Source organism: Lycium barbarum, chromosome 3 (assembly GCF_019175385.1).
Source record: "Lycium barbarum isolate Lr01 chromosome 3, ASM1917538v2, whole genome shotgun sequence".
Lineage (NCBI taxonomy): Eukaryota > Viridiplantae > Streptophyta > Magnoliopsida > Solanales > Solanaceae > Lycium > Lycium barbarum.
Window position 1 is genome coordinate 141,643,617 of NC_083339.1, and position 27,142 is coordinate 141,670,758.

At 36.7% G+C, this 27,142-nt stretch overlaps 2 protein-coding genes across 2 annotated transcripts; one reads left to right on the plus strand and one right to left on the minus strand.

Annotated features, from left to right (window-relative positions):
- The first annotated feature begins 15,652 nt into the window (after positions 1-15,652).
- On the plus strand, positions 15,653-16,409 carry LOC132634317 (SKP1-like protein 11). Its single transcript, XM_060350584.1, has one exon. It carries the CDS (start codon positions 15,787-15,789, stop codon positions 16,219-16,221), a length of 435 nt encoding a protein of 144 aa, XP_060206567.1. The 5' UTR covers positions 15,653-15,786; the 3' UTR covers positions 16,222-16,409.
- A 1,678-nt stretch (positions 16,410-18,087) lies between these two features.
- Positions 18,088-24,098, minus strand: LOC132633116 (4-coumarate--CoA ligase 1). Its single transcript, XM_060349339.1, has 6 exons — positions 23,474-24,098; positions 22,550-23,098; positions 21,700-21,898; positions 19,291-19,504; positions 19,074-19,176; positions 18,088-18,385 (listed from the first exon to the last, which is right to left on the minus strand). Exons 1-6 carry the CDS (start codon positions 23,984-23,986, stop codon positions 18,266-18,268), a joined length of 1,698 nt encoding a protein of 565 aa, XP_060205322.1. The 5' UTR covers positions 23,987-24,098; the 3' UTR covers positions 18,088-18,265.
- Positions 24,099-27,142: the final 3,044 nt, after the last annotated feature.

Consider the following 27,142-nt stretch of genomic DNA (forward strand, 5'->3'; position numbering starts at 1 on the left):
ACATCGAGGGGGATGGGATTGAAGCCCATAAATACATGAGTCGTATATGAGGAAACCCAACCTGGGGACTAGAGATCCTATAACCAGGTTCAATGGAAAAAACAAATCATATGATGACTTGTTGACAAAAATGCACTATTTTATTTATTCCCTCCCTATGGTGTAAGTGCATTATTCTGTAACAGTGTGTGGAGGTTGAGTATATAAACTCTTAATGAAATTCTGTAGCTCGTATGAGTGGGGTGTTAAATTACAGAAGCATCCTTGACAGATTTTACCTATGTGAGTGTGGAAGTAGGCCACTTCCTATGAGAATTGGGCTCGTTCTCAAAAGCACTCATGAAAACCGGGATAGCACAAGGCCGTAATGTGCTGGCTGTTAAAGGTCATGTTAACACCTTGATTATTATGTGTGAGCAATAATTCTTTATTTCCCTTAAGCAGTCATAGTTCAAGTCTGAGACCACTACGGCTCTGGAGTAAAGATTATTGTTTTACTAAGTGGAGGTTCAATGCAGAGCACACCTTCATTACGCATAATAATCTGCCTTCAGCTGGTAAACTCTCTTGTATAATATTAAATTGAGTGGAGGATTGATAGGTCTTTTGAGCATTTTAATATTATTTAATTGACAAGTTAAAGTGTCTCATTTTCTTCCTTTGACCATGTCATTCACGTTGGTAGCATTAAGAGGCATTGAATGGTATGTTCTGTTGCTGCATTCACATTCTAATCGTTTTTTGTTTGTGGCCATTAAGAAGCAATGAATGGTCTGTTTCTTACCCTCGCGTTCTGGTGGAAAAATGAGGCCATAAGTTTATTTGTAACTCATTTCTCCATTATCACATTAACTCAATATTCATGCACATTCTTCTTGTAACCTCTAAATAATAATTCTTCCATTTATTTACCTCCTTCACTATCCTATTCATATCAAATTAATTCAAGGATGATTTTTCTAGCTATAAATAGTTAGTCATCCTTAACTTGTGGGGGCAGAGAAAAATATATACTTTGGAGAGTTCTTGAAAAGTGAGGAAAATAAAGAGAGTTTATTAGTTGAAGGAAGGTGCTCTTCTTTTTTGTGGAGCTTTGGACTCAACATCTTGTCCAGAGTTTGTTGAGTTGTACGACGTGATCGGGCTGTTGTATCCTGGAGGGGACAAGTCAGAAAGATTACTGCTGGACCGGTAGATTTGCTGCAGTGGGCTTGAAGAGCGAGATATCCGCGCCTCAGTCGAAGATATTTTTATTTCTTCATTTTATTTTTCAATTGTAATTGTAATTTCATTGTATTATCACCAACACAATGTAAAGTTATAAGCAAGAATATTAATAGTTGCATTTCTGATCCTAATTATTCCCAAACTTTGCTCCAACATGAAATGGATTGTTCTACACAACTCATCTATACATTAAATGCTTCATTAACAACATTTCACAAAATCTCCTTAAACGCTATCCCAGCCACGCACTGTGAGATGAATTTACCCGATGACGTTGAAGTTTTGGCCTCATGTAAGGGTCTAATTCTCTTTGACTTTGACGAAATTAAGGTTTACTGTGTTTTCAATCCGATAACTGGAGCGCACCAATTGATACCATACCTAGAGCCTACAACTTTTATGATGATTGGTAATCCAGGCCTAGCTGTTGATTACTCGAGTTCAGATCAATATAAATTGGTAACCATCAGTAAGCTGGCTGAAAATCCTAAGCAACTTTACAAATTTAACTTACTTTTATCGGAGCAATCTGGCTTGTGGCGTGAATTCCAAATGAGAAGCAATACTTTCAGTGATTTGGCCGTCGGTAGTCCACCTGTTTACTGTCATGGTTCTCTGCATTGGCTCAGGAGTGACGGTAGTGTTATAGCTTTTGATACAAACGGAGAAGAGGCTATGGTTTTTGACCGGCCGGAGTTTATTGATCGTTTCGATGCCATCTACGGTAAAGTTTTGACTGGTCACGATATATGGCTAGGAGTGGCGCAAGGTTTTCTTACCCTTGTTTGCATATTCAAGAAGTCTGTTGCCATTTCTACTTATGATTGTGCAAACAGCAATTGGAGGGTTCCCCGCACTTTTGACGACGTGGTTTCTGCTCCGGACGGAATTATTAATGGTTTTCCAATCTTGATCGACAGCAAACGGGTGTTTTTCGTCCCTTGGCAATGTATGATCCATACGAATATGATAGTGAGATCAGTAGGTATAGGAAATGAGATCAGTAGGTATAGGAAAGCGGCGGTTTTGGACATAGTTAATTATCCCCTGCATACAACCAACATTAGCCAGTCTTCATGAGACGCCCTCGGAAATAGTAAACACTCATCATTTGTCACATATCACTGCAAAGTTAGATGTGTTCAGAAGATTTATTGCCTGAGGTACCAGTTAGTTTCAATTCAATTTTGTATTTTATTATTTCTTGCGCCGTATCTGACTTCTTTTTATGCTTTTATTGAGCCGGGGGTCTTTCGGAAACAGCCGTCCTACCTTGGTAGGAGTCAGGTCTGCGTACACTCTACCCTCCCCAGACCCTACGATGTGGGATTTCACTGGGATGTTGTTGTTGTTGTTGTATTAGTTCTTGCGATGTCTTAAATGAGACGCAAGGTCAGGATTAGCCGTTCATGTTAAATTTGATGTCTTTTATGTTTAAAACATCTTCTCCGATATCATCTCAACTAAGCCAATCGGCATTTTCATAGAGAATAGCTACCTTCTTTGTCATGTCAAAACAGGACAAATTTATATCTTTTTGTTATTAGGCTTCCAGTTTCAATTTTAATGACTTTTTTCACCTCCTTCGGCAGAAAGATTAAGCAATCTAGTCCAATTCTAGGTCTGATTTTTTACTTGAAACAAGTCTAAATCACTTTTAATCCTCCTCAAATTTTGTATATAATCTTGTCCAGGCATTTCCAACCAAGAAGAAGAAGAAGAAGATGAAAGTTCTTCATCGTCATCATCAGAAGAAGAAAGTTTATCGGAAGAAGAAGAAGAAGAATCATCAGAAGAAGGAGGCGGAGGTTAGATCCAGAATGGAAGACACAAACTTGGAAGCTTGACCATTCTTCAGAAATAAATATTGTAATAGACGTGGCTTCTGCACTCAAATAGATTAATTTCTATTCAAGATCCTCGTGATGACTTAATTTGTGAGTATTCTTTAGAAAATTGTTATAGTGACCAAGAAATGTTTTATTTATTCATCAGATTTGAATCAATTGGCGGAGTTTTCTTCAAGCACCATCTCATTATCTTTTTATATGCGATTATTTCATTGGGTGCCTGCTACTTCCCAACTCTGTGTCTTTGCCACCAGGTTTAGGCAAATAAAAAGAAATTACCACTAATATTTTCTGTTTCCACTTGAAATGAATCATCCACATTTATTCGTAATGTTTTTTTAGTAAATGAAAAATACGAAAAAGTTCAAAAAGAAGGAAGAAAGAAAGGAGGATACGAAATGTCATCAGCTGCTGCTTAACTTTCGGGAAACTGCCAATACATTCTTTATAATTTATAGTAATCTTCGTTTTGGTAAAGATTTATCCCCATTCTGTAGTTACACCAAACAAATATACGCATGATATTGGTCGTTTCATAACTCATTTATTGCTTAACCTTGATTAAGCGATATATGTATTCTCACTTGTAATAACTGTTAGTTGAGGTTAGACTGCTTGATTTAATATAAACTAGTAAATTTATCCGCACTTCGCGCAATTATAAGAAGTAATACTAAATTTTTCTAAATGACCTTGCAAAAATCTTTAGACAGAAAAGATTTTGCAAATACAAAAGATAAACTAATTAAATCTTCTATATATGTCTATAGAAAATTATATATGCGTATTTGCTTTTTATTTCTAACGTATTTTCTAATGTTTACCATAATTTGAAAAATAAAATAAAGAGAAGATATGTGATATACAAAGAAAAAAAATACTAAACAAATAAGTCTGGCCATTCCACTTTCTTCGCATTATTTTTTCAGTTTTTTCCTTTTCATTTTTCTTTCCATTTTTTTTTCTCTTTAATAATTTTTTTTACCCTGTAGAACGCCTTTTCCTTGTTTATTTTTTATTTTCTTTAGTCACTTGAAAGTAACTAAAGAATGTCTTTTCCTTGTTTACAAAAAGACACTCTTATTTTGAGAATCACACGATTTTGCAAATGTAATATTTGTATGAGCAGATTAAGTACAGACAATTAAAAGAATGATTAGCATGAAATTTCAGTGCACTTACAACTTACAACTTTCAAAATTATTTATTATGAAATTGAATTATAAAAATTGAATCACTTCTTTGTGAAGAAAGAACAAACTGATAAGGGAAAAAAGACATTGTTCGAGCCTCAATATGTACTATTCGTTTACAGATGGTCGGTCTTTTAGAGAACTTCTTTTGTTTGATATTTCCTTGGTATCCTCCGACTCGATTCTGATCTCAGTTCTTTCACTTTTTCATTATTTGTTCCTCTATCTTCATTCTTAGCTAGATCTTCTCTATTTCACTTTCTTGCAGATTTTGTCTTCCTTGAGTAGTTTCTTCTTCAGTTGTAAAGACCTCAATAGAATCAAACTAACGACTCTTTAATTTCTCATCCCATTTGTCCAAACTGTAAAGAAATGGATCATGAGCCTAACTCAACCCCAAAAGCTAGCTTATGAGGGGAGGATTGCCCAAGTCCATACAAGAAGATCATCCATCTCATTAACCACCGATGAGGGACTTTTTTCATTCTCTAACACCCCACCTCACGCCCAGGACTGGACATCTGGTGCGTGGACAATTTAATTTGAGGGCCCACATCGGGTGAGATGTGTCCTGCTCTGATACCATGTAAAGAAATGGATCATGGGCCTAACTCAACCCCAAAAGCTAGCTTATGAGGGGAGGATTGCCCAAGTCCATATAAGGATACCATCCATCTCATTAACCACCGATGAGGGACTTTTTTCATTCTCTAACACAAACTCCTGTCCACCTTTGTCCAACGCCTTTGTAACTCTCCACCGTATGCACTCTTGCTTTATTTCATGTACCTTCATTTCATCGAACCTTGCAAAACTTTATTTTGACTTCATTATCAATCATATTTCTAGGGAAAAATATACCAAATCATATTTTGTTAATCGGTTGTTGATCATGTGAACCTTTATATAGATGTGAGAGTGCACATAATAAGCTTGAAACTTCCAAATAGTATAGTCATTGAAAACCCACGTTATTCAATTTATGATATAACATAAATAGCACATTCATTGTATCATTGTGATGTATGACGTGATATTGAAGATTGTGTAGAATGGGTAAAATTTATGGGAAGGAAAACAAAAGGAGAAGGAATGAAAGGGAAAAAAAATGCAAAAAGAGGAGGTAAAATAAGTGTAGGAAATCAATTTGTGCTCTGTATTAATGTATGAAAGTCATTATATACAAAGTAGGTATCTAACTGTCAGTATAATACTATGCTAAATTATAGGACCTAATTACTATACATAAGGAAGAGATCACGCCTAATATACATTTGCTAATTATGAAAAGATTATCCTAATATTTACGTTGACAATTCATAGTCTATCACACCCCCGCAGTCGAAGCGGGAGGTTGTCGTACGCTTAGACTGTCCCTGAAATCATCAAAGAGTACGCTCGGAAGACCTTTAGTGAAAATGTCTGCAATCTGGTAACAAGACGGGACGTGAAGAACACGAACTTCTCCATGGGCAACTTTCTCACGTACGAAATGTATGTCCATCTCAATATGTTAAGTGCATTGGTGCTGAACTGGGTTACCTGATAGGTATATGACACTAACATTATCGCAATAAACCAATGTAGTCCGGATGGGACAACGGAGCTCCAAAAGAAGGTTGCGAAGCCAACAGGACTCAGAGACAACATTAGCGACGCCACGGTATTCGACCTCGGCACTCGACTTAGACATAGTAGGTTGCCGTTTGGATGACCATGAGAGTAGATTATCGCTAAGGAAAACACAGTAACCGGATGTGGATCGGCGAGTGTCTGGACACCCACCCCAATCTGCATCTGTATAAGAAACAAGAGAGGCAATGGAGGATTTGTATAGATGGAGACCAAACTCAATAGTACCTTGAATGTATCGTACTATGCGTTTAAGAGAATTCATATGTACAACCTTCGGATCATGCATGTGAAGGAATACTTGTTGAACCGCATAGGAGATGTCTGGTCTTGTGAACGTAAGGTACTGCAACACGCCGACCAACTTACGATATTGTGTGGGATCATCGCAAGAAGGCCCGGCCGTGGCGCCAAGTTTGGCTTTGGTGTCGACCGGTGTCTGACTCGGCTTACAGGCAGTCATGCCCGCACACTCTATAATATCTGTTGCATAATTTTTCTGAGAGAGAAACATGTCGTGTGAAGTCCGGGTAACAGCAATACCTAGAAAATAGCTTAAAGGGCCCAAATCCTTCATAGCAAATTCGGCACTAAGCAGAGACATGATGGATTTTCTGAGAGAATCTGAGGAAGCTGTGAGAATAATATCATCAACATATAGCAGAATGTAAGCAATGTCAGAACCGCGACAATAAATAAAGAGAGAGTGATCAGATCGGCTATGTGAAAAACTAATAGCGGAGACATAGTCTGCAAAGCGTTGGAACCATGCACGGGGAGCTTGCTTAAGCCCATATAACGATTTCTTCAAGAGACAGACATGATGGGGATGCTTTGGATCCTTAAACCCAATAGGCTGATGCATATAAACAGTCTCGTTAAGATTACCGTGTAGAAAATCATTCTTGACGTCCAACTGATGAATGGGCCAAGAGTGTGCAAGTGCAATGCTCAAGACAGCACGAATAGTATCCGGTTTGACAACCGGACTGAAAGTCTCGTCGCAGTCAACTCCAACCTGTTGAGACCTGCCATCACAGACAAGACGGGTTTTGTGCCTCTCAAAAGAACCATCAGATTTCTTTTTATGACGAAAGATCCACATAGAACGAATAAGATTCACATCAATGGGACGTGGAACTAACTCCCACGTCTTATTTTTAATTAGAGCATTATATTTATCAACCATGGCAGCTTTCCAATTGTGGCCATTTAAAGCACTTACAAGATTTCGCGGGATAGGTGAGATGGAGGTAGTGGTGGAAGTGTTTAAGTTGAACGGTTGCTTGGGCTTATAAATCCCATGTTGGCTTCAAGTGACCATGCGGGTGGGCTGATGGGCAGTGGTCACGGGTGGAGCAGTGGGAGGGAGGGGTTGCTGGGCATTGACCATGCGGGTGGGCTGTTAGGCAGTGGTCATGGGGGGATCAGTGGGGGGAGGGGCTGCTGGGCAGTGGTCACGGGTGCAGCAGTGGGGGGATTGGGCTGGACCGTGGGAACGACGGGTTGAGTGGGCTGCGACAGAAAATGCAAGGTGTATGGAGAAATCCCATGGTCCAAAAAATCATAAGAAGTTGGGGTTGGTGAGTGCAATTTTGAGAAGGGAAATTGAGTTTCCTCAAAGATGGCATGCCTTGATATGATGATTTTATTGGTTGATAAATCATAACATTTATATCCCCTATGATTCAACGGATAGCCCAAAAATACAAACGGGGTGGATCTTGCTTGCAACTTATTAATAGTTGTGGATGGGAAAAGAGGATAGCATAGGCAGTCAAAAACCCAGAGATGAGAATAGGAGGGTGTTCATTGGTAGAGAACGTGCGTTGGTGATTTATACCCAAGGACCTTGGTGGGAAGTACATTAAGGAGGTATGTGGCCATTTGGAGAGCATGATGCCAAAAAGAGGGGGGCATGGAGGAGTGGACAAGAAGAGTGCGCACCATGTTGTTAATGGATTTAATTTTTCTTTCCACTTTGCCGTTCTGAGGAGAGGTATGGGGGCAAGAAAATCTGAAATTTAAACCATTGGAGGCGAAAAAAGATTGAAAATGCCCATTGACGAACTGCCTCCAATTATCACATTGAATGTTTTTGATGTCCCTTTCGCATTGAGTCTGTATTAATGCCTTAAAAGATAGAAAAGTAGAATAAACTTTGGGACTTGTTAGAGATTGGAAAAATCCAAAGAAAATTACTATAATCATCAAGAAAGAAAACATAATAGCGATGCCCATTAGAACTCAAAACAGGAGATGTCCATAAATTACTATGAATGATATCAAGTAGTAAATGACAATGAATCATAAAATGGCAATTTAACGTGTTTCCCCAAAGGACAAGAGATACAAAAAAGAAGTTCAGGCCCTATTACATTTAATTAAGGCATTACTACGAAGAGAACTAAGGATAGCATTTCCCGGATGCCCGAGTCAGGAATGCCACAAGCTAGGTGATGCGGCAATGAAGGTTGATGGTGGAGTGGTCCGTTTTGTGACAGTGATAGCATACAATTCCCCGGTTCTCTCACATCTCATTAGGCGGCTCCTTGTCGGTAAATCCTTCACAGAAAACCCAAGAGGATCAAACTCAACAAAAACATTATTGTCCTTAGTGAATTTACGTACGGAAATAAGGTTTTTGATGAGTTTTGGAGCATGCAAGACATTTCGGAGACGTAATTGGGGATTAGGAGGGGGTAGGGATGTATGACCATAGCCGCGAATTGGAATAGTGCTACCATTACCAACAATGATTCCAGAATTATTGCTCAAATTAAAATAAGACGTGAGACTACCTGTGTTGGCAGTCATGTAGGAAGTCGCTCCGGTGTCCATGTACCAATTATCATCTGGTTGATGCATGGACAGAGTGTGCATGGTGGCCTCCACGTCTGTTGGAGTGTACCCAGAGTAGGATGGACCATGCATGGAATAGGCCTGCTGAGGTGAGCGTGGACCTACACCGAGAACGCCACTGCCGGGCCTTGGCGTCGTGGGTCGCTGCTGCCACGACCTGGTTGGATACGGGTAGGGGGGCAGTGCCCATTGCTGTGGCGGCCAGGCAGGCCAGTAGTAGCCCCCTACCGGTGGCTGGTCTGTCCGCCGCCGCCGCCGCCGGATTTCCCGCCGTTGTTGTTATTCCCTTGCCCTTGTTCCTGTTGGTATTCCTGCCACGATTATTATCACGACGGTTGGTTGAATTATTGGTGCCGCCAGGTGGCGGGGAGGGAGCATCATTATCAACAAGGAGAGCCGCGGGACTAGAATCACGGGCACGTTCCTTGGCAGCGGCGTTTTCGAGCTTGAGTCTGGAGCACACTTCAGAGAAAGAGAGCAGCACATCCTTCTGCTGGATGGTTGTGACAAAGTGTGCATATGTCTCCGGTAAGCCCGCAAGGAGGCGCAAGACCATACGTTGGTCGGACACCGGCGACCCCATGTTGGCAAGTTGATCCGCGAGTGACTTTAGCCTATTATAATAGGCCATAACCGAGCCGAAGTCGGCTATTTTTGTGGTGGTGAATTCAGTTTCAAGGTACGCTGCCCTTGAGTGCTTGTTATCTTGGAAAAGCTTAGCAACTCGGTTCCAAGCCTTCTTCGCAACATCATCCGCCACAAGAATAGAGGTAAGAATATCATGGGATACGGTGGCGTATATCCATTGGAGGACCACCGCATCGAGCCGTTTCCAGAGCGGAAGATTAGCCGCCTTCGTTGCGTTGTACGCGGTGAGTTCAGCGGTGTCAATTGGTGGTATGATGTGCTTAAGTACGGAGTGGACGCAGGCTAGAACTTTGAAGAGTGTCGCCCATTCGTGATAATGGCCGGTTTTCATGTCAAAGGTGATTGGTATTAAAGATTTCACATTCGTGACAGTTAAAGCAGAATGGAAATTTTTGTTAGCCATTGAAGAGAGAAGAGGGAGGAAGAAGAGGACGGTCAGGGTTAGGAGGGAAGGTGACGGCTAGGTTTAGGAGGTGAGGAAGGAAACCTAATCTGATACCATGTAGAAAATCATTCGTGCTCTGTATTGATGTATGAAAGTCATTATATACAAAGTAGGTATCTAACTGTCAGCATAATACTAGGCTAAATTATAGGACTTAATTACTATACATAAGAAAGAGATCACGCCTAATATACATTTGCTAATTATGAAAAGATTATCCTAATATTTACGTTGACTATTTCATAGTCTATCAATAAGTGCAAATCTAAAGATAGAGAGAAGCTTGAGGGCCATAATCATTGAACGTCCCTTTGTTTTTCCTAGTACAAGGCATTGAAGGTCCTCTGCAAATAGCATTTGAGTAACGGTTGTAGCTTTTAAAATTTGCATTCGACTGTAACCGATTGTTTCCCATTGATAATGAATTTTGAGTTTTAACCCTTTTTTTAATTATAGAATGAGTGAAAGTGCCAAAAAAAAAAAAGAGAAACAATAATAAATAGGAATGGACGCCATAGAGAGGTGTTACATCACTTTGTCTATGCCTAGTTTTATAATATATATAGATTACCAGTGCGAGTAAGTGTTCACCTCTTTTCAAATACCACACTTTGTCAATTACAGTTGAGCTCAAAGGCACTTTAAAAAAAGCTACTAATTCACATTTGCAGCTCAAAGTTGATATCATAACATAAATATAAGTTTATTGCATCTAGTCCTGAGAGGTTTTTGCCGATCTCCTATTCTGAATAAATAAACTAATAACAAAAGACTGGCATGAACTTGTACAAAGCAACTTCTTTCATTTGTCAACCTTTGATTTATCTCCTGCTGCAAAGGTCACTAGTTTCTTCTGTTCCCACCCTTATTTTATCAAACTTCCCTTTCTCATTCTCATAAATAATCAAATCATAAAATGCAGAAAGGAATGAACTTACACACTCTATAATTAGTCAACCCTTTTACGTGCCAAGAACCTCAAGCTCGTGACTTACAGATCAAATTCAACTGCTCGACAATATCGCTGCTTATTTTCATTAAAGAGAGAGTTCATCAACTTCCACTACAATAAAGAAGACCATTGACAACAAAAAAAAATAAAAAAAATTGTTGCCATAAATAGGTTATTGTTGCAAAAAGTATTTTTGACAACATTTTTTTTTGTTGTGGCATAAAATTTTCCCAACAGCTATTATTGCAACGACGTGCTACAACATTTTTTTTAAGTTGCCAAAAATACTTTTTGCAACAATAGTCAATACTATATGGCAACAAAAAAAAGTTCATTTTTAAAAGATTCATCATATATGCCAACAATAAAAATAAGTTGTTGTCAAATATTGACTTTTGCCAACTATATTATTTTTGTTGCCAAAAGAGCTATTACAGTTTCTATACTTTCTTGTAGTGTTCTGTCTAAGCGAATATGTTACATGCCACTAGGCAGTGTGCCTAGCAGCTATTTTTATTAAATAACAATAAATAAAATCCTCACCGGGGAGAAGTTTAAGTAATGAGAGTTAGGTCTTACCTTACTAATGAGGTAACTATTCTCCATTAATTAACAAGCGTGACAAAAATAAGAACATAAAAAAAATAACAGAAACTCTATGATCAACAAAATTTATAACATACTCTGTATTGATATTACATAAGTTAATACTTAAATAATGAAAAAATATACAAACCAAGAGAAGCATTGAATTATCATCCTCAAAGTTCCTTTTACAAATGAAAGAATTAAAAAGAAGAATGGCCCAAGTAGAGCAATTTGCCGAAGACTTGGCTTCCTCTTCAAACCGGTTTGTAATCACTGGATAGTTCATCAATTCTCCTTGAATTTATTGGATCTTGTTGAAGTTGTTGACACTGTCATATGGTTCTACTTTGTCAATCACATTGGTTGATGCCTTGGAACAAACTCCTCAGTCGTTGTGTGCCACCTTTTGGAAAAACCGTGCGGGCTTTAGTCTAAAGCAGAAAATGTGATACTCATGGTGCTGGTGTTTCAGGTTTTGCAAAAGATGATCGAATCTACAAACAAGGTTCTTCAGTTTACCAGAAAGTGTTCGATTGTTTGAGCTGTTCGGGAAAAAAAAAATCAAGACGATTCTTAAGATTATTACATGCAACCTACACTCATCAATCAATTTAATACTCTTTCCTCCCATGAGAGCAAGTGTTAGGGCCAAGCCCGAACAAAGAAGGAAGATTAGTATAAGTTGATAAACAGTGTAAAAGTAGTTAATTTGTTGTAAATCCTCACGGACAATTTGCAGGATTGCCCTTCGGTGGGGGTGGTCTTTAATTTTTTCCCGTCAAATTGGTGGTCTTTAATTTTTTCTTTTCGCTAAAAATCTCTTGGTTTCGGGTTCGAACCCCCGCTCAGTCAAAAAATTATACAAAAATTCGCAAGGTAGAGTTTGCTTTCAAAATTCTGCCTTAAGGCAGAGCTTAGACTCTGCCTAGCGAATCCAAACATCTGCCTTATGAAAATTCTTTTTTTTTTTTTTTTACTGAGCTAGGGTTCGAACCCAGAACATCAAAGTATTAGGCGAAGGGCAAAAGTTAAAGACTACCAATTTGAAGGGAAAAAATTTAAGACCACCCCAAATGAAGGACGATCCGCACAAAAAAAAATAAAAAAATCCTCACAATACATAGTAGTGATTAATGATTCTTATCGCCTATCCAACTCAACTCGCCGAGAATTGAGGCACGGTCGTTGTCGTAGTACTAGGCCTAAAACATCAAAGCATGGCTGAATGTTAATGCAAGGACATTGAAATTTTTGGGAAGTAACAATCAGTGATTCGGAAAGCAGTTTACGTTTACAGCCAAATGAAATTTGTAAAGGGTAACTTACATAAATAGCTACAGTTTAGGAGCTTCTAACCAACCTTAGCTATATTTTTGTTCATTAAATTTCGTAGCTAGTTTTTAGCTATTTCAGGTGTATTCAAATACAGTGTTACATTGTATCTAAATATTTCAGCGAGCTAACTCGGTATATTTGATTGTATTCATAAGTGTATAGATAAACAGTAAAACAAAGTAACTTAGTGTATTTGACTGTTCATGAGTGTATAGATAAACGGTCCTGGTTGGTAGTGATACGAGTTATTAATGTATTTATGCATTTTACTGTTCATATTAGTACTATGTATATATAAAAGTTAAATACAGTCAGAAATACGGACTTTCCTAGATATTGCAATGCATAAATACATATATATACACATGTAGTTGTATGAAATATATCGGTCAAAAATTCAGAATTCCATATATACTGCAATGCATAAATTCAGACAAAATACACATGTATCTGTGTGAAATACAGACTCCAATAGATATTGCAATGCATAAATACACACAAGTATACATGTATATGTATGTAATATATCTGACAGAAATACATACTGCAATACACTCAAAAAATGATGAATACACTCAGATAGATACAAGAAGTCGAACGGTATTCCGGCGACATGAGGCCATGGCGGCGACCAGATTTAAGGGGCAAAGGTACTCCGAACATTGTATCTTTCATGAAGCAATTGGCAAACAACAAACGCTACTTTCATGGCGACGGACAAAAGGGTGGAGCACAGTGACCATCACTCAGATCAACGAATACATTCCAATCCATTTAAGAGGACTCGTGATGGTGGAAGCGAAGAGGGAGTAGGAGAACAGATTTGGCCATGGCGGCGACCAAATCTAAAACTAACAGAGGCGGAAAGAGAGGCCGAGATGTTGATTTTACGGTTGCATTGAAGTGAGGAAGTATAAGGTATTGCTGGAGAAGAAACGGGAAACCGCAGGAGCAAAGGACCCTAGAAAATTCCATAGCCATGGAAAGCTCTTTGAAGAAGTAGATTTTGTAAAGAAGAGATGAAGGATATAGCGGTGACCGATGAGACTCATCACTGCTGAGTAGTAGTTTTTTAGGAGTTGAAGTGAGAAGACTAAATACAATATAGCTATGATATGTGAATAAAAAATAACTAAATTAAATAATAGTTATTAATCATAAATACCTCTTAGATAGTAATGTCGGGCGAAAATATCTTAATGGGCCAGCCTAACAAACATAGCCCCTATAGATATTCAGACTAGTGGATTTGGACCATTAGTATTGGACATCCTGGACTCTGTTCTTCAGCTTCTAGAGTGGATGGGCAGGTACGATTTGCACAAAAAGGATCTTCACATGTTACATCTTCTTCCTTACAGAACACTTCTATATGATGCAGAAATTGCACGACTTTCCCTTCAAAAGTTCAAATGGACTGGTCTTTAATTATTGTCCTATAGCAACTGAACTTATGTCTGGTGGGGCATAAGTTCTTAAAGTCACAAGACATAACTAATGGGATATTAGGATATTATGATGCGAAAATATAAATTTATACCGATGACCCCTAAATGATTGCAGGTTCTTGCTCCGAATGTTGGATGACCCGTAGTCGATCACATATATAGGAAGCAAAACCAGGTTACTGATCAGCTTGATCAACATAGTTGTACTCAATTTCCTTGTAATTCCATCATGTGTTTAACAAAACCTCCAACTTTTGTCCAAGACGTTCTCCACGATGATATACCAGGAAAACTTTACCAACGCAATGGATTAGTTACTTCTACTAATTCCCCAGCAATTCCCTTTTCTAATGACTCTACTGTGAGTCACACCCTAGGACTTCATGTCCTATGACTTGTTAATAAAAAAAATCTGGACCAAGAAAACGTTTCATTTATTTTCTGTAAAGTTGCCTAGCTATCTCCTACGTAAGGTGTTCTGTTTTTGTTCTTGGTATTGAGTCTCTTGATTCTTTTTTTTTTTTTTTTTGAATTTGTTGGTTTTGATTGATCTATAAATTACTCACTCTGTCCAATTTAAGTATCTTAGTTTGAGTGGTCATTCAATTTAAGAAAGGGAAAAGGGTCAAATATATCCCTCTACTTTAGTTTATTGGCTAATTTTACCCTCCATTAGCCAAAGTAGTCAAATATACCCCTCCCGTTACAAGTTGGGGCAAAATATACTCCTAACGTTAGCAAAGTTTCAAAAATACCTCTCATTTCTAACATATTCCCACATAAGCAAGTCTAGTCATTGAAATTGGTAATATGAGCGCCACATGACATTTAACTTATTGTATATGGTGCCTACGTGACAATTTTTTAAAACACAATCTAGAAAATTGATTTTTTTTAAACAAATCTGAAAAAAAAATTGTTTTTATTAAAAATATAAAACTTTTTTTTTAATAAAACCCGCTTCTTAAAAAAGATTCTAGAAAATTGGATTTTTTTATGAAAAAATCTGAAAAATGATTTTTTTAAAATCAATTTTTCAGATTTTTAAAATTAATCCAGAGTTTTAAAAAAAATAAGGACACTTTTAATTTTTTTTACAGTTTTCCAAATTAAAAAAAAAACATTTTCCAGATTTTTTAACTAAAATATCCAATTTTCGAGAATATATTTTAAAAAAAACTGGTTTTATTAAAACAAATAAGTTTCAGATTTTAAATAAAAGTCATTTTTTTTCCAGATTTGTTTTACAAAAATAAATTTTCTAGATTGTTTTTTTAAAAATTGCCACGTAAACACCACATATAATAAATTAAATGTCATGTGGCTCTCATGTCACCTAATTCTAATGACTAGACTTGCTTATGTTGAAGTATATTAGAAATGAGGGGTATTTTTAAAATTTTGCTAACGAAGTGTATATTTGACCCAATTACAAAATCTTTTTTTTTATTTCCAATACAACCAAACAAAAAGGAAAAACGGAGTTCTTCCCCTCTCCTTTTTTTCGTTCGGTTTTAATTTCCTAGTTCATGTAGGAAAGTGAAAATCCTAATGCTCTATAAAATAAACCAATTAGCCCTTCGAAGAAATTAAAACACAAACCATCATGTCTTCTGAAAAGCTCTTAACTTTAAAGACGAGCGACGGTGAAGAGTTTGTTTTAGAAGAGGCAATGGCTTTTAGGTCACTAACCATCAAGAATGCAGCTCCAACCAACACCAACAATAATACTCCTCTGTCAATTAATGTCCAAAGCAATACAATGATCAAAGTGATTGAATACTGGACGAAACACTCAGAGAGAGATATATCAGAGGACCAGTTGATGACTTTTGACAAGAATTTCTTCAAGTTAATGGATAAATCAAAATTGTTTGATCTCGTCTTAGCTGCTAATTATCTTGCCGCTAAGGAGTTATTGGATGCTGCATGCGAACAAGTTGCTGATAGAATCAGAAGGAAAACACCAGAAGAAATACGTGATTTTTTCAACATCAATAGAGAGGATGAGGAGCAAATCTTTAAAGAGTTAAATAATTAATTGCGTGCTAGTTTGGGCGGTTGAATGATTTTCTAGCAATGTTTCGATTTATTTTTTTTTGGTTGAAATTGTCTAGCTATACCTTGGTGTTCTGTTCTTGTTTTTGGTTTGACTTCTTTCTTCGTGGAGTATGTTTTATCTTTTCAGAATTTGTTGGTTTTGATTGATCTATAAATTATTTTTTAATGACAAAATTTATTTAATAGGGGTAGCAGTATGATTTATTCTTTTTTGAGTGCATCTCGATGTTTTGGGTAAGAGAACAAAAAACCACATTAATAGTGGATAAAAAGAAGAAGAAGTTTCATACAAAATTTAGTAACACTCTTAATGGTTGGTGTGCAACCTTTTAGAAAAATTGTGCGGACTTTAGTCTAAAGTAGATAATATGATACTATGTTAAGAGTGTTTTGGATTGGTATTTAGCCCGGCCTATAGCTAGTACAAAGCTAATGGTTCAGTGAGACGAGTATGAAGATGGTTATAGTGATGGTGTGAGGCCCGCGACTTAATGTCTTTATCTATCTATGGACCCGTTTACTACCTTTACTCATAATTTTGAAAAGTCGGATTGTATTTGATAGACACAATTGAAGACGAGTTCAGAGGTTCAAGAAAAATAACACCTAGTTGAGGTGCCAAAATGAAAAAATGAAACAAGTTTAGGGGCTGCATATGCATTAAGCCCATACAATACCTCACCATGAATCTTGCCTTTCATCACTGGAAGAGCTAGGACAGGAACAAACACACAGGCAAGAGTAATTGGCTTACTTTTGAATTCTTAATTGTAAAGACTTGAGAAAAAGTTATATTGGAGATTATAAATCAAAAAAAAAAATCTACTGTTTTCTTTCAAAACTATTACAGTATCAACTGAAATGTGAGATTACTTAAAGTTACAATAAATAATATTATAACATGTCAAGGTATAATTGAATTTAATTCGTTTTATCATATCATTCTTACAGTTAGTAAAATAAAATTATTATTATTATTAATGTAAAAAAAAAACATATTTCTAAATAGTTTATGTAAGAAAGGTACATTATTGCATGGCCAAAAATTATAACCCATCCCTAATGTATAAGGAACCAGAAGAAAAAAGACTTATATATCGTCGTTTTATATAATTGTTAAAATAGGAAGTCTTTATACTGCACATTTTCTTATGTTGTTATTATATTTTTCATTCACACATTCACCCCACCCCCCGCGCGCCAAAAATAAAGAAAAGGTTAAAGAAACAACGGCAAAGTTGCTCACTTTGAATAGTTCAAGGACAAAATTGGGTATCTTTCTTTGTTTTGAAGCAACAATTGGTAGGAAAGATATCTTGAACTATTTGATTAGTTTGAAGGCAATTTTGAGTTAGTCAACTAACCGAGGGCATCTTTTAGAGAAAAACATAATGGAAGGTAAAATTAACATATATCAATAGTCAAAAAATATTTCTGACCCTTTTCCCGTTCAGTTATGATGAATCTTACACATGCTAAATAAATTGGCATGTATAAAATCGAATCGATATAGATTTGGGGACTGGTTCGGTTTTCTAAAACTGGAGTTCTTTAGTATACAGTTCATCAGATATATGGGATTTTTATCTTTATTAATTTCACCAAAGAGTGACTATTCAAAGGTAAATCCATAAATATAACTCCACAATAGCAGTTTATGTGAACACGGTTTTCTAAAACTGGAGTTCTTTAGTATACAGTTCATCAGATATATGGGATTTTTATCTTTATTAATTTCACCAAAGAGTGACTATTCAAAGGTAAATCCATAAATATAACTCCACAATAGCAGTTTATGTGAACACATACTCTTGATATATTATTACTTCTTCCACAAAAATTACGATTGGCACAATAAATCATCACATAAATATGTCAAAAGATGAATGAATAAGTCTTATAAAATCAATTTACAGACATTTCGCCCGTTGCCAAACTTGCAATTATATTGATCGAACATATTGGTGAACTGAAGGTATTCAAATAACATATAGTATCTCAAATACCAAGCCCATTGGAATTAATTAATTTGGAACACCAGCAGCCAATCTAGCTCTCAAATCCTTTCTAAGAATTTTTCCTGACGGAGCTTTCGGTACTGTCTCCACGAAAAATACACGCTTTATTCTCTTATAAAATATCACCTGAAAAATTGAAAAAGAATACAAAAATCAATTGTTGTTCTGTATCACAATTTGATCTTTATCCAAAAGATATTACAACTTTGGTTCTAACTTATCTGGTATAGTTTTGACTCGATATAAAATTTTACAAAGAAATAAAGACGTTTCAGCTATGTGATTTTAAACATGATACGTATAACATTGATGACTAAAACTTCTAAAATATGTAGTTTTACATATGTTACTGTATAATATTGTTATAAAAAAATTCGAATTTTTTATCTTAATTAATTCTATTGCCAGTACCACGTGCTAAAAGCAGTATGGGCCACGCTTAACGTGATCAAGAACTTGAATATCTTATATAGTACTCATATGATTTCAACTGCACCTATTAATTGAATGTTGCAAGAAAACAATATACTAGTGGTATGATTTCAACTGCACCTATTAATTATTGACGCTCGCCAATTTCTTTTCTTTTTATATGTGTTCTGGGAATAATATGAATCTTTCAAAATAAATACACATCAATTAATTAAATGTTGGGAACAACAATACACTACTAGGAGATATAGAATGGATGCAGGCAATATAATTAGTGATGCTCGCCGGTTCTTTTCTTTTTATATGTGTTCCAGAGAAATATATCAGTCTTTCGAATTTAAAATATATCAATTATTAATTAAATGAACAAATTGAAACTAACCTGCTTCGAGACGAAATCCTTGACTTCATCCTCAGTAATTGTGGATCCATTTGACCTGACAACAAAAGCCACTGGAACTTCTCCTGCTTGCTCATCTTTCATTCTGCACAACGTATTTAACAAAATATTGAGAATTTAGACCATTTTTCTAGCTGCATCTATCGTACATTACGCCTTTTATAATTGTACATTACCAAAATTAGTGTAATTAACTTACGGGACAACAGCAGCATCAGAAATATTGGGATGGTTGACTAGAAGAGCTTCAAGCTCGGCAGGTGCCACTTGAAATCCTTTATATTTTATCAATTCTTTCAACCGGTCCACAATGAAAAGCTCGTCATCATTGTCGATGAGCCCAATGTCGCCGGTGTGTAACCATCCTTCTTTGTCTATTGTTCTCGTCGTGGCCTCCGGATCATTCAGGTAACCTACAAATATAATATTTGGGATTATTATTAATTGTATATTCACATTAATAAATACCGTTTACGTAGTCGATGTTAGTTTAGAGAGAAATGATAGTATCATGTATTTTCATATAGGCAAAATACATCAAAACACCTCTAAACTATATCCAAAATGTCGATATCACACTTAAACTATACGAGCGACCTATTACGCACCTTAACATCTTAAAAGTGAATTTAAGACCACCCTGCAAGGTATTATACCACTTTCACAGCGTGTGGTGTTCCACACGCGCATGCCATGTCAGCGCCACATGGAAATAAAATAAATTTTATTATTTTCAGTACTTTTTCTTTTTTCTTTTTAATTTGCACTATTTTCTTTTTCCTTCTTCTCCATTTCACCCCCACCACCCCCCTACCCCGCCCCCCACCCCGACCCCCGACTCCCCAAGCCCTTCATGCTTCACTGCTGCAACCACTGCTCGTCCTCTCTGTCACTGCCAAGGAGGAACCACTGCTCCGCCTTCTTCATTTTAATTTTGACTTCTTCATTTTAAAGAGAATGGCAAGGAGGATTGAGGGACAACAGATTAGAAATAAATGGCACCAAATCTCTACTGCTATCAACGTCAGATGGCACCAACAGATTAGAGATTTGGTTCCATTTTGGACGGAGTAATAAATTACTGCTACTGCTGCTGTCAACGTTAGATGGCAACAGATTTGCTATCAACGTTACATCAATGGAAATTTCACAAGTATACCAATGGAGGATTGTTGCTTTGGTGGTGGAGTTTGACCGGGAAGGGGGAGGAGAACGGCGGTGGGGAGGGAGGGGGGAGGATGGTGTTGGTGAAATGAAGAAAAGGGGTTTGGGGGTGTAGGGTGGCATGAAGGTGGAGGAGAAGGGAGGGCGGGGTGGCAGTGGCGGTGGCGGTGGTTTGAAGCTGGAAGAGATGGGGGTGGCGTGGGGTGGGGTTGGGGGGGGGGGGGGGGCAGTGGTGGTGGAGGAATAATTTAAAAAAAAAAATATTTTAATTTTGACTTCACTTGCCCATTTTTGAATTATAAATTTTATTTATGCCACATCAGCTCTGGAGGGGTAAAAAATATCACTTTTAAATATATTAAGTGTGTAATGGATCGCCAGGATAGTTTAAATGTGAAAATGACTTTTGGGTTATAATTTAGAGGTGTTTTGATGTATTTTGCCTTTAATATAACAAAAGGATTGGTGACTTATTGACCTAGAGAATTGGCAATGATTGGTACAGCTTTTATGACCAAAGACAAATAAGTTGTTGGTGGGTGGGTGAAGAGTTCCACGGTGTTGTCCTCAAATTATTTATGGTAAGGTCCCATAAGTTTCCAATAATATAATAGGTAAATAGAGGCTACTAGATTGGAGTAACTTCCTGGTACTAGCAGCTTGGTTGTGATGGGATAACATTGCCATATAAGTATATAACCTTTTAATGCAATCACTGTATTACATATAAATGCCTGAATATGTGGCTCTCTACAATGCAGTGCTGATTAATGAATGAAATTAGAAAATACTGTATCAATCATGTTTTCAATAAAATAAAATATTTCTCCTTTTTTTCTTGAGTAGGTAGTGCGGGGGTAGGTGAAGCTTTGATGCTTAAATTTTTTGTGGCATTTGTAAGATCAATCAAATCAAACATTATACTCCCTCCGTTTCAATTTATATGAACCCATTTGACTGGGCAAGACATTTAAGAAAGAGGAAAGACTTTTGAAACCTGTGGTTCAAAATAAGCCTTGAAAAATCATTCATAAAGTGAATTTGTTTCCAAATTAGGAAAGAGGTCATTCATTTTGACACGGACTAAAAAGAAAATAAGTTCAAATAAATTGAAACAGAGAGAGTATGTATTATGTGCTAACAGGCTGTTGCCAGCTCGGTGGCCAAAACAAAAGGCTGAAAATATATGTGAATATACTAATGGCCCCTAATGCATCTTGGTCTGAGTCTACTAGTTGGTATATTTGTTCTTAACACACTGAATACGTACTCTAGATAATTGGAAAAAGAAAACGTGTATTTTGGAACTATATATGTATGATCACCTAACACGGAATACCAACGGAACACTTGTAATATGTAAATATTAAATTTTGACACATAATTAAAGTTGGTAGACAATAATCACTTGTAATATTAAGATTTTAAGATAATAAAAACATACCTTTCATGATCTGGTCACCTCTAATGCAAATCTCGCCGGGTTGGTTACGGGGCAGAGAGCAACCCGTATCTGGATCCACAATTTTCATCTCAGCATTTCTCACGACAGTTCCACATGCACCTGATTTTATCTCAAAAGGTTCTTTTGCAAAAGCCAAACACATTGCCAGCACTGGCCCGGCTTCAGTCATTCCATAACCCTATTCAATAATTAATTTTATTAGTCAATGAATTTAAATATGGAAATTTATTCAAACATAATAAGTTACTTAAAAGTAATAAAATACTATAGTATAGTTGATCCTAGCTGGGTAATCAGTATTCACTATCAAGTAATCATACAGCAAATGGGTTGTCAAAAAGTCCAACTAAGATGTCCACAAAGGTGTGCGGTATTCGAGTACATTGGTAACAAGTGGCAATTTCTCCATTGCAAGAATTTTCAAACGGATAATCCGTCTCACCAATTTTAGGAATAGACGTTTACCTACCCCCACAATTTACTCAGTCAAGCAAAATTCACTTGTAAGTCCAATAATAGGAAAAAAAATATAAATGCAATTAAAAATTTTGGGCAGTCATATTGGGTTTAGAGGATCTTTTAAAAATATTCTTTTTGGGAAACTAGCGTACACTCCAATTCAGCAAATCATCAACTTTCATGTGCATCAAGATTCAAACTTTCATCGAGTAATTAATATCAGCACATGGATTGTATTTCAGGATAAGAACATAAATAATAAAAATCTAACATGTAGGTAAATATATATAAACAGCAGAACATTGTAAAATTAACAGTTGATTTTCTTAAAAAAAAAAAAAAAAAAAAAAACATGGACATTTTTCTTTACCTGACCAAGTTTAGTGTTAGGGAATTTGGTTCGGACAGCGTCTTCAAGTTCCTTTCCTAATGGAGCACCACCAGACATAACTGTTCTTACTGACGAAAGATCATAGTCATCAACTAACGGACTCTTAGCAATTGCCAGAACAATTGGTGGTACAAATGGCCCAATGGTCACCTTATACTTTTGTATTAACTCCAAAAACGAAACAATGTCGAATTTTTGCATAATCAATATCGCTGCTCCGACTCTCAATCCACATAGCAAAATAGAGTTGAGGGAGTAAATATGGAACAAAGGCAACACACACATCAACACATCCTCACTGTGCATATACAAGTTGGCATTTTCACCATCAACTTGTTGTGCAACACTCGTGACTAATCCTTTGTGTGTTAACATCACCCCTTTTGGTAACCCCGTGGTCCCTGAGGAATACGGTAGAGCTACGACGTCGTCTGGCTGGATTTTCACCTCAGGAATGTCGTGTTCGTTCGATTGAGTCAATTCGGAGAAATGGAGACAGCCTTCTGGTGCAGTATCAATGCAAATTACCTGAATTTTTTTACCAAATTTGTCCATTATTTAAACCAATTAACGAGAGTAATACGTTTTTAAAAATAAAAATAAATTAAAACTATTCCCTCCGTCCTAATTTAGGTGATCCTGAGATTACAGAAGTAATCAATAATTTAAACCAATGCATCGTGTGATCCTAAGTCATGTATTAAAATATCCTTTGAATCTTGTGATTTTAAACCTATCATGTTTGAACTATCAATTTACTAAAACTGACCAAAAAGTAAAATAAATTGGAACGGATGGAGTAGTATAAATGTATTTCCCGATAACGTATTATTTTAATTGTTTTAAAAAAAATCGAACGGGCAAAAATTAACAGCGGAGGCAGGGTGAATCGATGCAAATTACCTTGACATCATTTTCAATTGCATAGTCCTTAACTTTGCCCACATAACACGCTAGAGTGATTATAATCTTAGCACTTGAGGCTTTGGCTTGCTTTACAACCTCTGCAGGAGTAAACATAGGATTAGCCATTGTAGAAATGGCTCCAAGATACGATGCGCCCATAAAAGCAAACACAAATTCAGGGGAATTTGGTAACAGGATCATGATGGTGTCCTTTTGTTGGATCCCCAATTTGTTAAGACCAACTGCGACTTTTCTTGAAGTGAGTTCGACTTCAGCATAAGTGTAGATTTGTTCATTTGCACCATCAATTAAACAAGGACGGGAACTAAACTCCGAAATGTTTTCGAAACAATAAGAATGTAACGGTAGATGATTAGGGATATAAATATCAGGGAGTTTTGATCGAAAGATTATATCTCCCGATTGCTTTGTTTCAGAGATTATATCTCCTGATTGCTTTGTTTCAGAGATTATATCTACTGATTGCTTTGTTTCGGTCTCCATAGGCATCCTGGTTAATAATGGTTCGACTTGAGACTCAAGACCAAAATGAAAAAAAATTGGAGCACGTTAAAAGCTAAATGGAGATAGCTTTTTTAGTTGTGTGTCCTGAGGATGAATGTTCAAAGATGGATGAATATAAATATGAGACAAATGACGCAAGAGTGTGGTTGGTGAAAGGGAGTTGATTGGTATTTTGGGTTGTTAAGGGGCAACTTCTTGGAAACTTGTTTATTTATTTTTTTCTATTCAAGTATTTTTTATTTTTTTTTGGGATATGAAAAATATGGGAGTGTGTGGTTGGTGAGAGTAGTTCAGGGAATGGGAATTGCGGTCCTAAGGTTAGGTGATGGGTAATTGGGATTTTAAAAATGAATATTGTAAAAAAAAAGGGTCAAAATTGAGATTCAAAGTTGACATTTTGAAGTTCTTCATTTTCCACGTAGGCTCTTCACCTACCACAAGACCACAACTTGTCGGAACGGGGTTTTTGCTGATGGCCAGTGGACGGAACCCTTTTTACCTACTCATATATGTACTAACCTACAATAACGGGAATTGGTCATTGGCCCTTTCATAAAAGATAAGCGTCACGCAGGGACGTACACATAATTTTTCATAAGCAATGTCAATATTAAGTGAATAAATTACTATAATAACATATAATATTATTATTTCGTGGAATTAGCCAAAGTGCGCATAAGCTAGCCCGAACACTATGATTATCAAAAAAAAAAAAATCTTACTTTTAAATTTATATCTTATATTTTATATTACATATTATCTATGTATATATATCTAACAAAAAAAATTTGAGTCCGGAACTTTTTTAACCCAAAAAATAACATTTGAAACCAAACTAACACTTTAAACAAAAAAAGAACCAAACTAGGCTTCACGCACAAAATCTGGGCGTGAAATCCTGTTTCCGCCGACCCCAACCTTTATTCTTTGAAAATCAAACTCAAAATTAAGCTTTTCTCCGTATTTTGACCGAAGATTAGTCACGTTTCAAAACACCGGAATATAAATATTGTATATAGAACTTAATTTTTTTTAGCGTAAAATGATGTCAGCTCATTACATCAAGTATAGATATATGTTTGGATCGTCGTTTTAGGGGTTGTAAAGTGTCTCGAAGTAAGTTTGGAAACTTTTTATCTTTAAGTTTTTTTTTCGTACTTTGACCGAAGATTAGTCACGTTTCAAAACGTCGGAATATAAATATTTCATATATAACTTAATATTTTTTTTAGCGTACAATAATATCGACTCATCACATCAAGTATACATATACATTTGGATCGTCGTTTTAGGGGTTGTAAAGTGCTCCGAAGTAAGTTTGAAAACTTGTTATATTTAGGTTTAAGTGTCATATTTTATAGGATTTTTATTAATCTCTTTTGTTTTACTCCCAAAGCTATGAGAGTACTTTTCTGGTTAAAGAAAGATAGAAAATAAAAAATTACTCTACTTTGTATTAGGTTGTTTTTTTTCTTTTATGTCTTTTTTATTTTGTTATTATATTGTGTAATCCGCACCTTTTGAATGTGTAAAAATAAATATAATATTTAAAAAAAAATCATCCAATACGAGAGGTTCATAATAATTGAAAAATATTTCATTCCATTAGCAACGAAATACATTATTAAATTACAATATACTTTAAAAAAATCAAGTTCTAAACACTCTTCTACTTCCAGATGTGCTGCCACCATGGGAGTTTTGCCCACATGAACGCTTATCATGCCCAAATTGCTTACATGTCGAGCACTTGCGAGAATAAGTCTTTTCTCTAACATCCATTTGATTGGGATAACATGTTAGCTTGTTTTTCCCAATTTACGGATATGCTCCTTGTTCGCAGCCATAGAAAAAGGCGCGGCTGGCCAATAAGCTTGATTACCGAGGGGATGGAAGTGGTCGGAATATGCTTTAAGGTAATTTACGACCTTATATTCCCCCGCCACATAATCAATTACATTTGTGGCCATTCCCTCAAAGCACTTGACTGCATGAGAACACAACATGTGGTACGTTTGCCACTTCCCACAAGTGCATGATCTTGTACGCTCAGTAACAATATGTTTGTTTCCTCCTTTACCGTCGTAAGAACCCGTTCTAACTTCATACACTCATTGAACGACGTCATACTCGGTCATGCGGTGACCCTCTGCTTTTCTTCTATGGTGCTCCATCTTTTTGTAGAGCTTTGGCATCCATGTTCCGTCCTCGGCTAATATGGCTCTGACCTGACTTTTCCTATCCGCAAACCGCTCCACGACCTGCTTGAAAGTTAGTCTTACCATTGCGGTGACAGGTAGTCCCCGAGCAGATTTGAGGAGTCCATTGAAAGACTCCGAGTTGTTCATTGTGAGCATGCCCATCTCCTTCCTCTATCAGCATAGAGCGCCCATTTTTCAACTTCTAATTTCATCAACCAAACATATGCCTCTTCACTCACTTCCCTTAGCAGCTTCATTTTTGCAGCCCATTTTCTTTGTTGATATTGTATCGCAACCCCCCACATCAATTTGTTTACAGTGCCATTTCCAAACTTTGTTTGCAAATTAGTCTTTAAGTGTCTTAAACAATATTGATGGTAAACATGTGGAGGCTGCCACCCTTCCAGAGTACGCATATTGTGCAATATGCCTTTATGACGATACGATAGGACACATATGCCCTGACAACCCCTAATAACATGAGTCTTCAAATGAGTCAAGAACATCCCCCATGTCTCGTTGCTCTCGTTGGCGGCAATTGAGAAAGCAACAGGGAATATTGACCCATTAGCATCCATACCTATTGCAATTAGGAGCTTGATGTCATATCAGCCATATACATGCGTCCCATTTATCGATATCACATTCCGGCAATGAGCAAAAACATCAATACTTGGTTTGAATGCCCAAAAGACGAAGTCGAAAATTCTGCCCTCTAAAAGTCGTCATTGTACAACAGTGCCAGGATTAGCATGTTGTAGAGCTGCCATATACCCCGGCAACACCTGAAAAAAGGATTCCCAAGTTCCAAAGATCATCTCAAAAGCACGTCTACGCCCGAGAAATTCTTTTCTCTTGCTTATGGTTTTACCATATTTGGAGTGGACCATGCTAATACAAGTTTTGATGGGCATCCTGCATAAGTTTAAACAAACAACAT

What these genes read in the sequence shown, in the direction of transcription:
- LOC132634317 (XM_060350584.1), top strand. Translation starts at nt 15,787, where the DNA reads ATGTCTTCTGAAAAGCTCTTAACTTTAAAGACGAGCGACGGTGAAGAG.
- LOC132633116 (XM_060349339.1), bottom strand. Translation starts at nt 23,986, where the DNA reads ATGCCTATGGAGACCGAAACAAAGCAATCAGTAGATATAATCTCTGAA. An exon ending in AGGTGACCAGATCATGAAAG is followed by an intron (nt 19,505 to 21,699) that starts GTATGTTTTTAT and finishes TTATATTTGTAG; the next exon opens with GTTACCTGAATGATCCGGAG. An exon ending in AGGATTTCGTCTCGAAGCAG is followed by an intron (nt 18,386 to 19,073) that starts GTTAGTTTCAAT and finishes TCAATTTTTCAG; the next exon opens with GTGATATTTTATAAGAGAAT.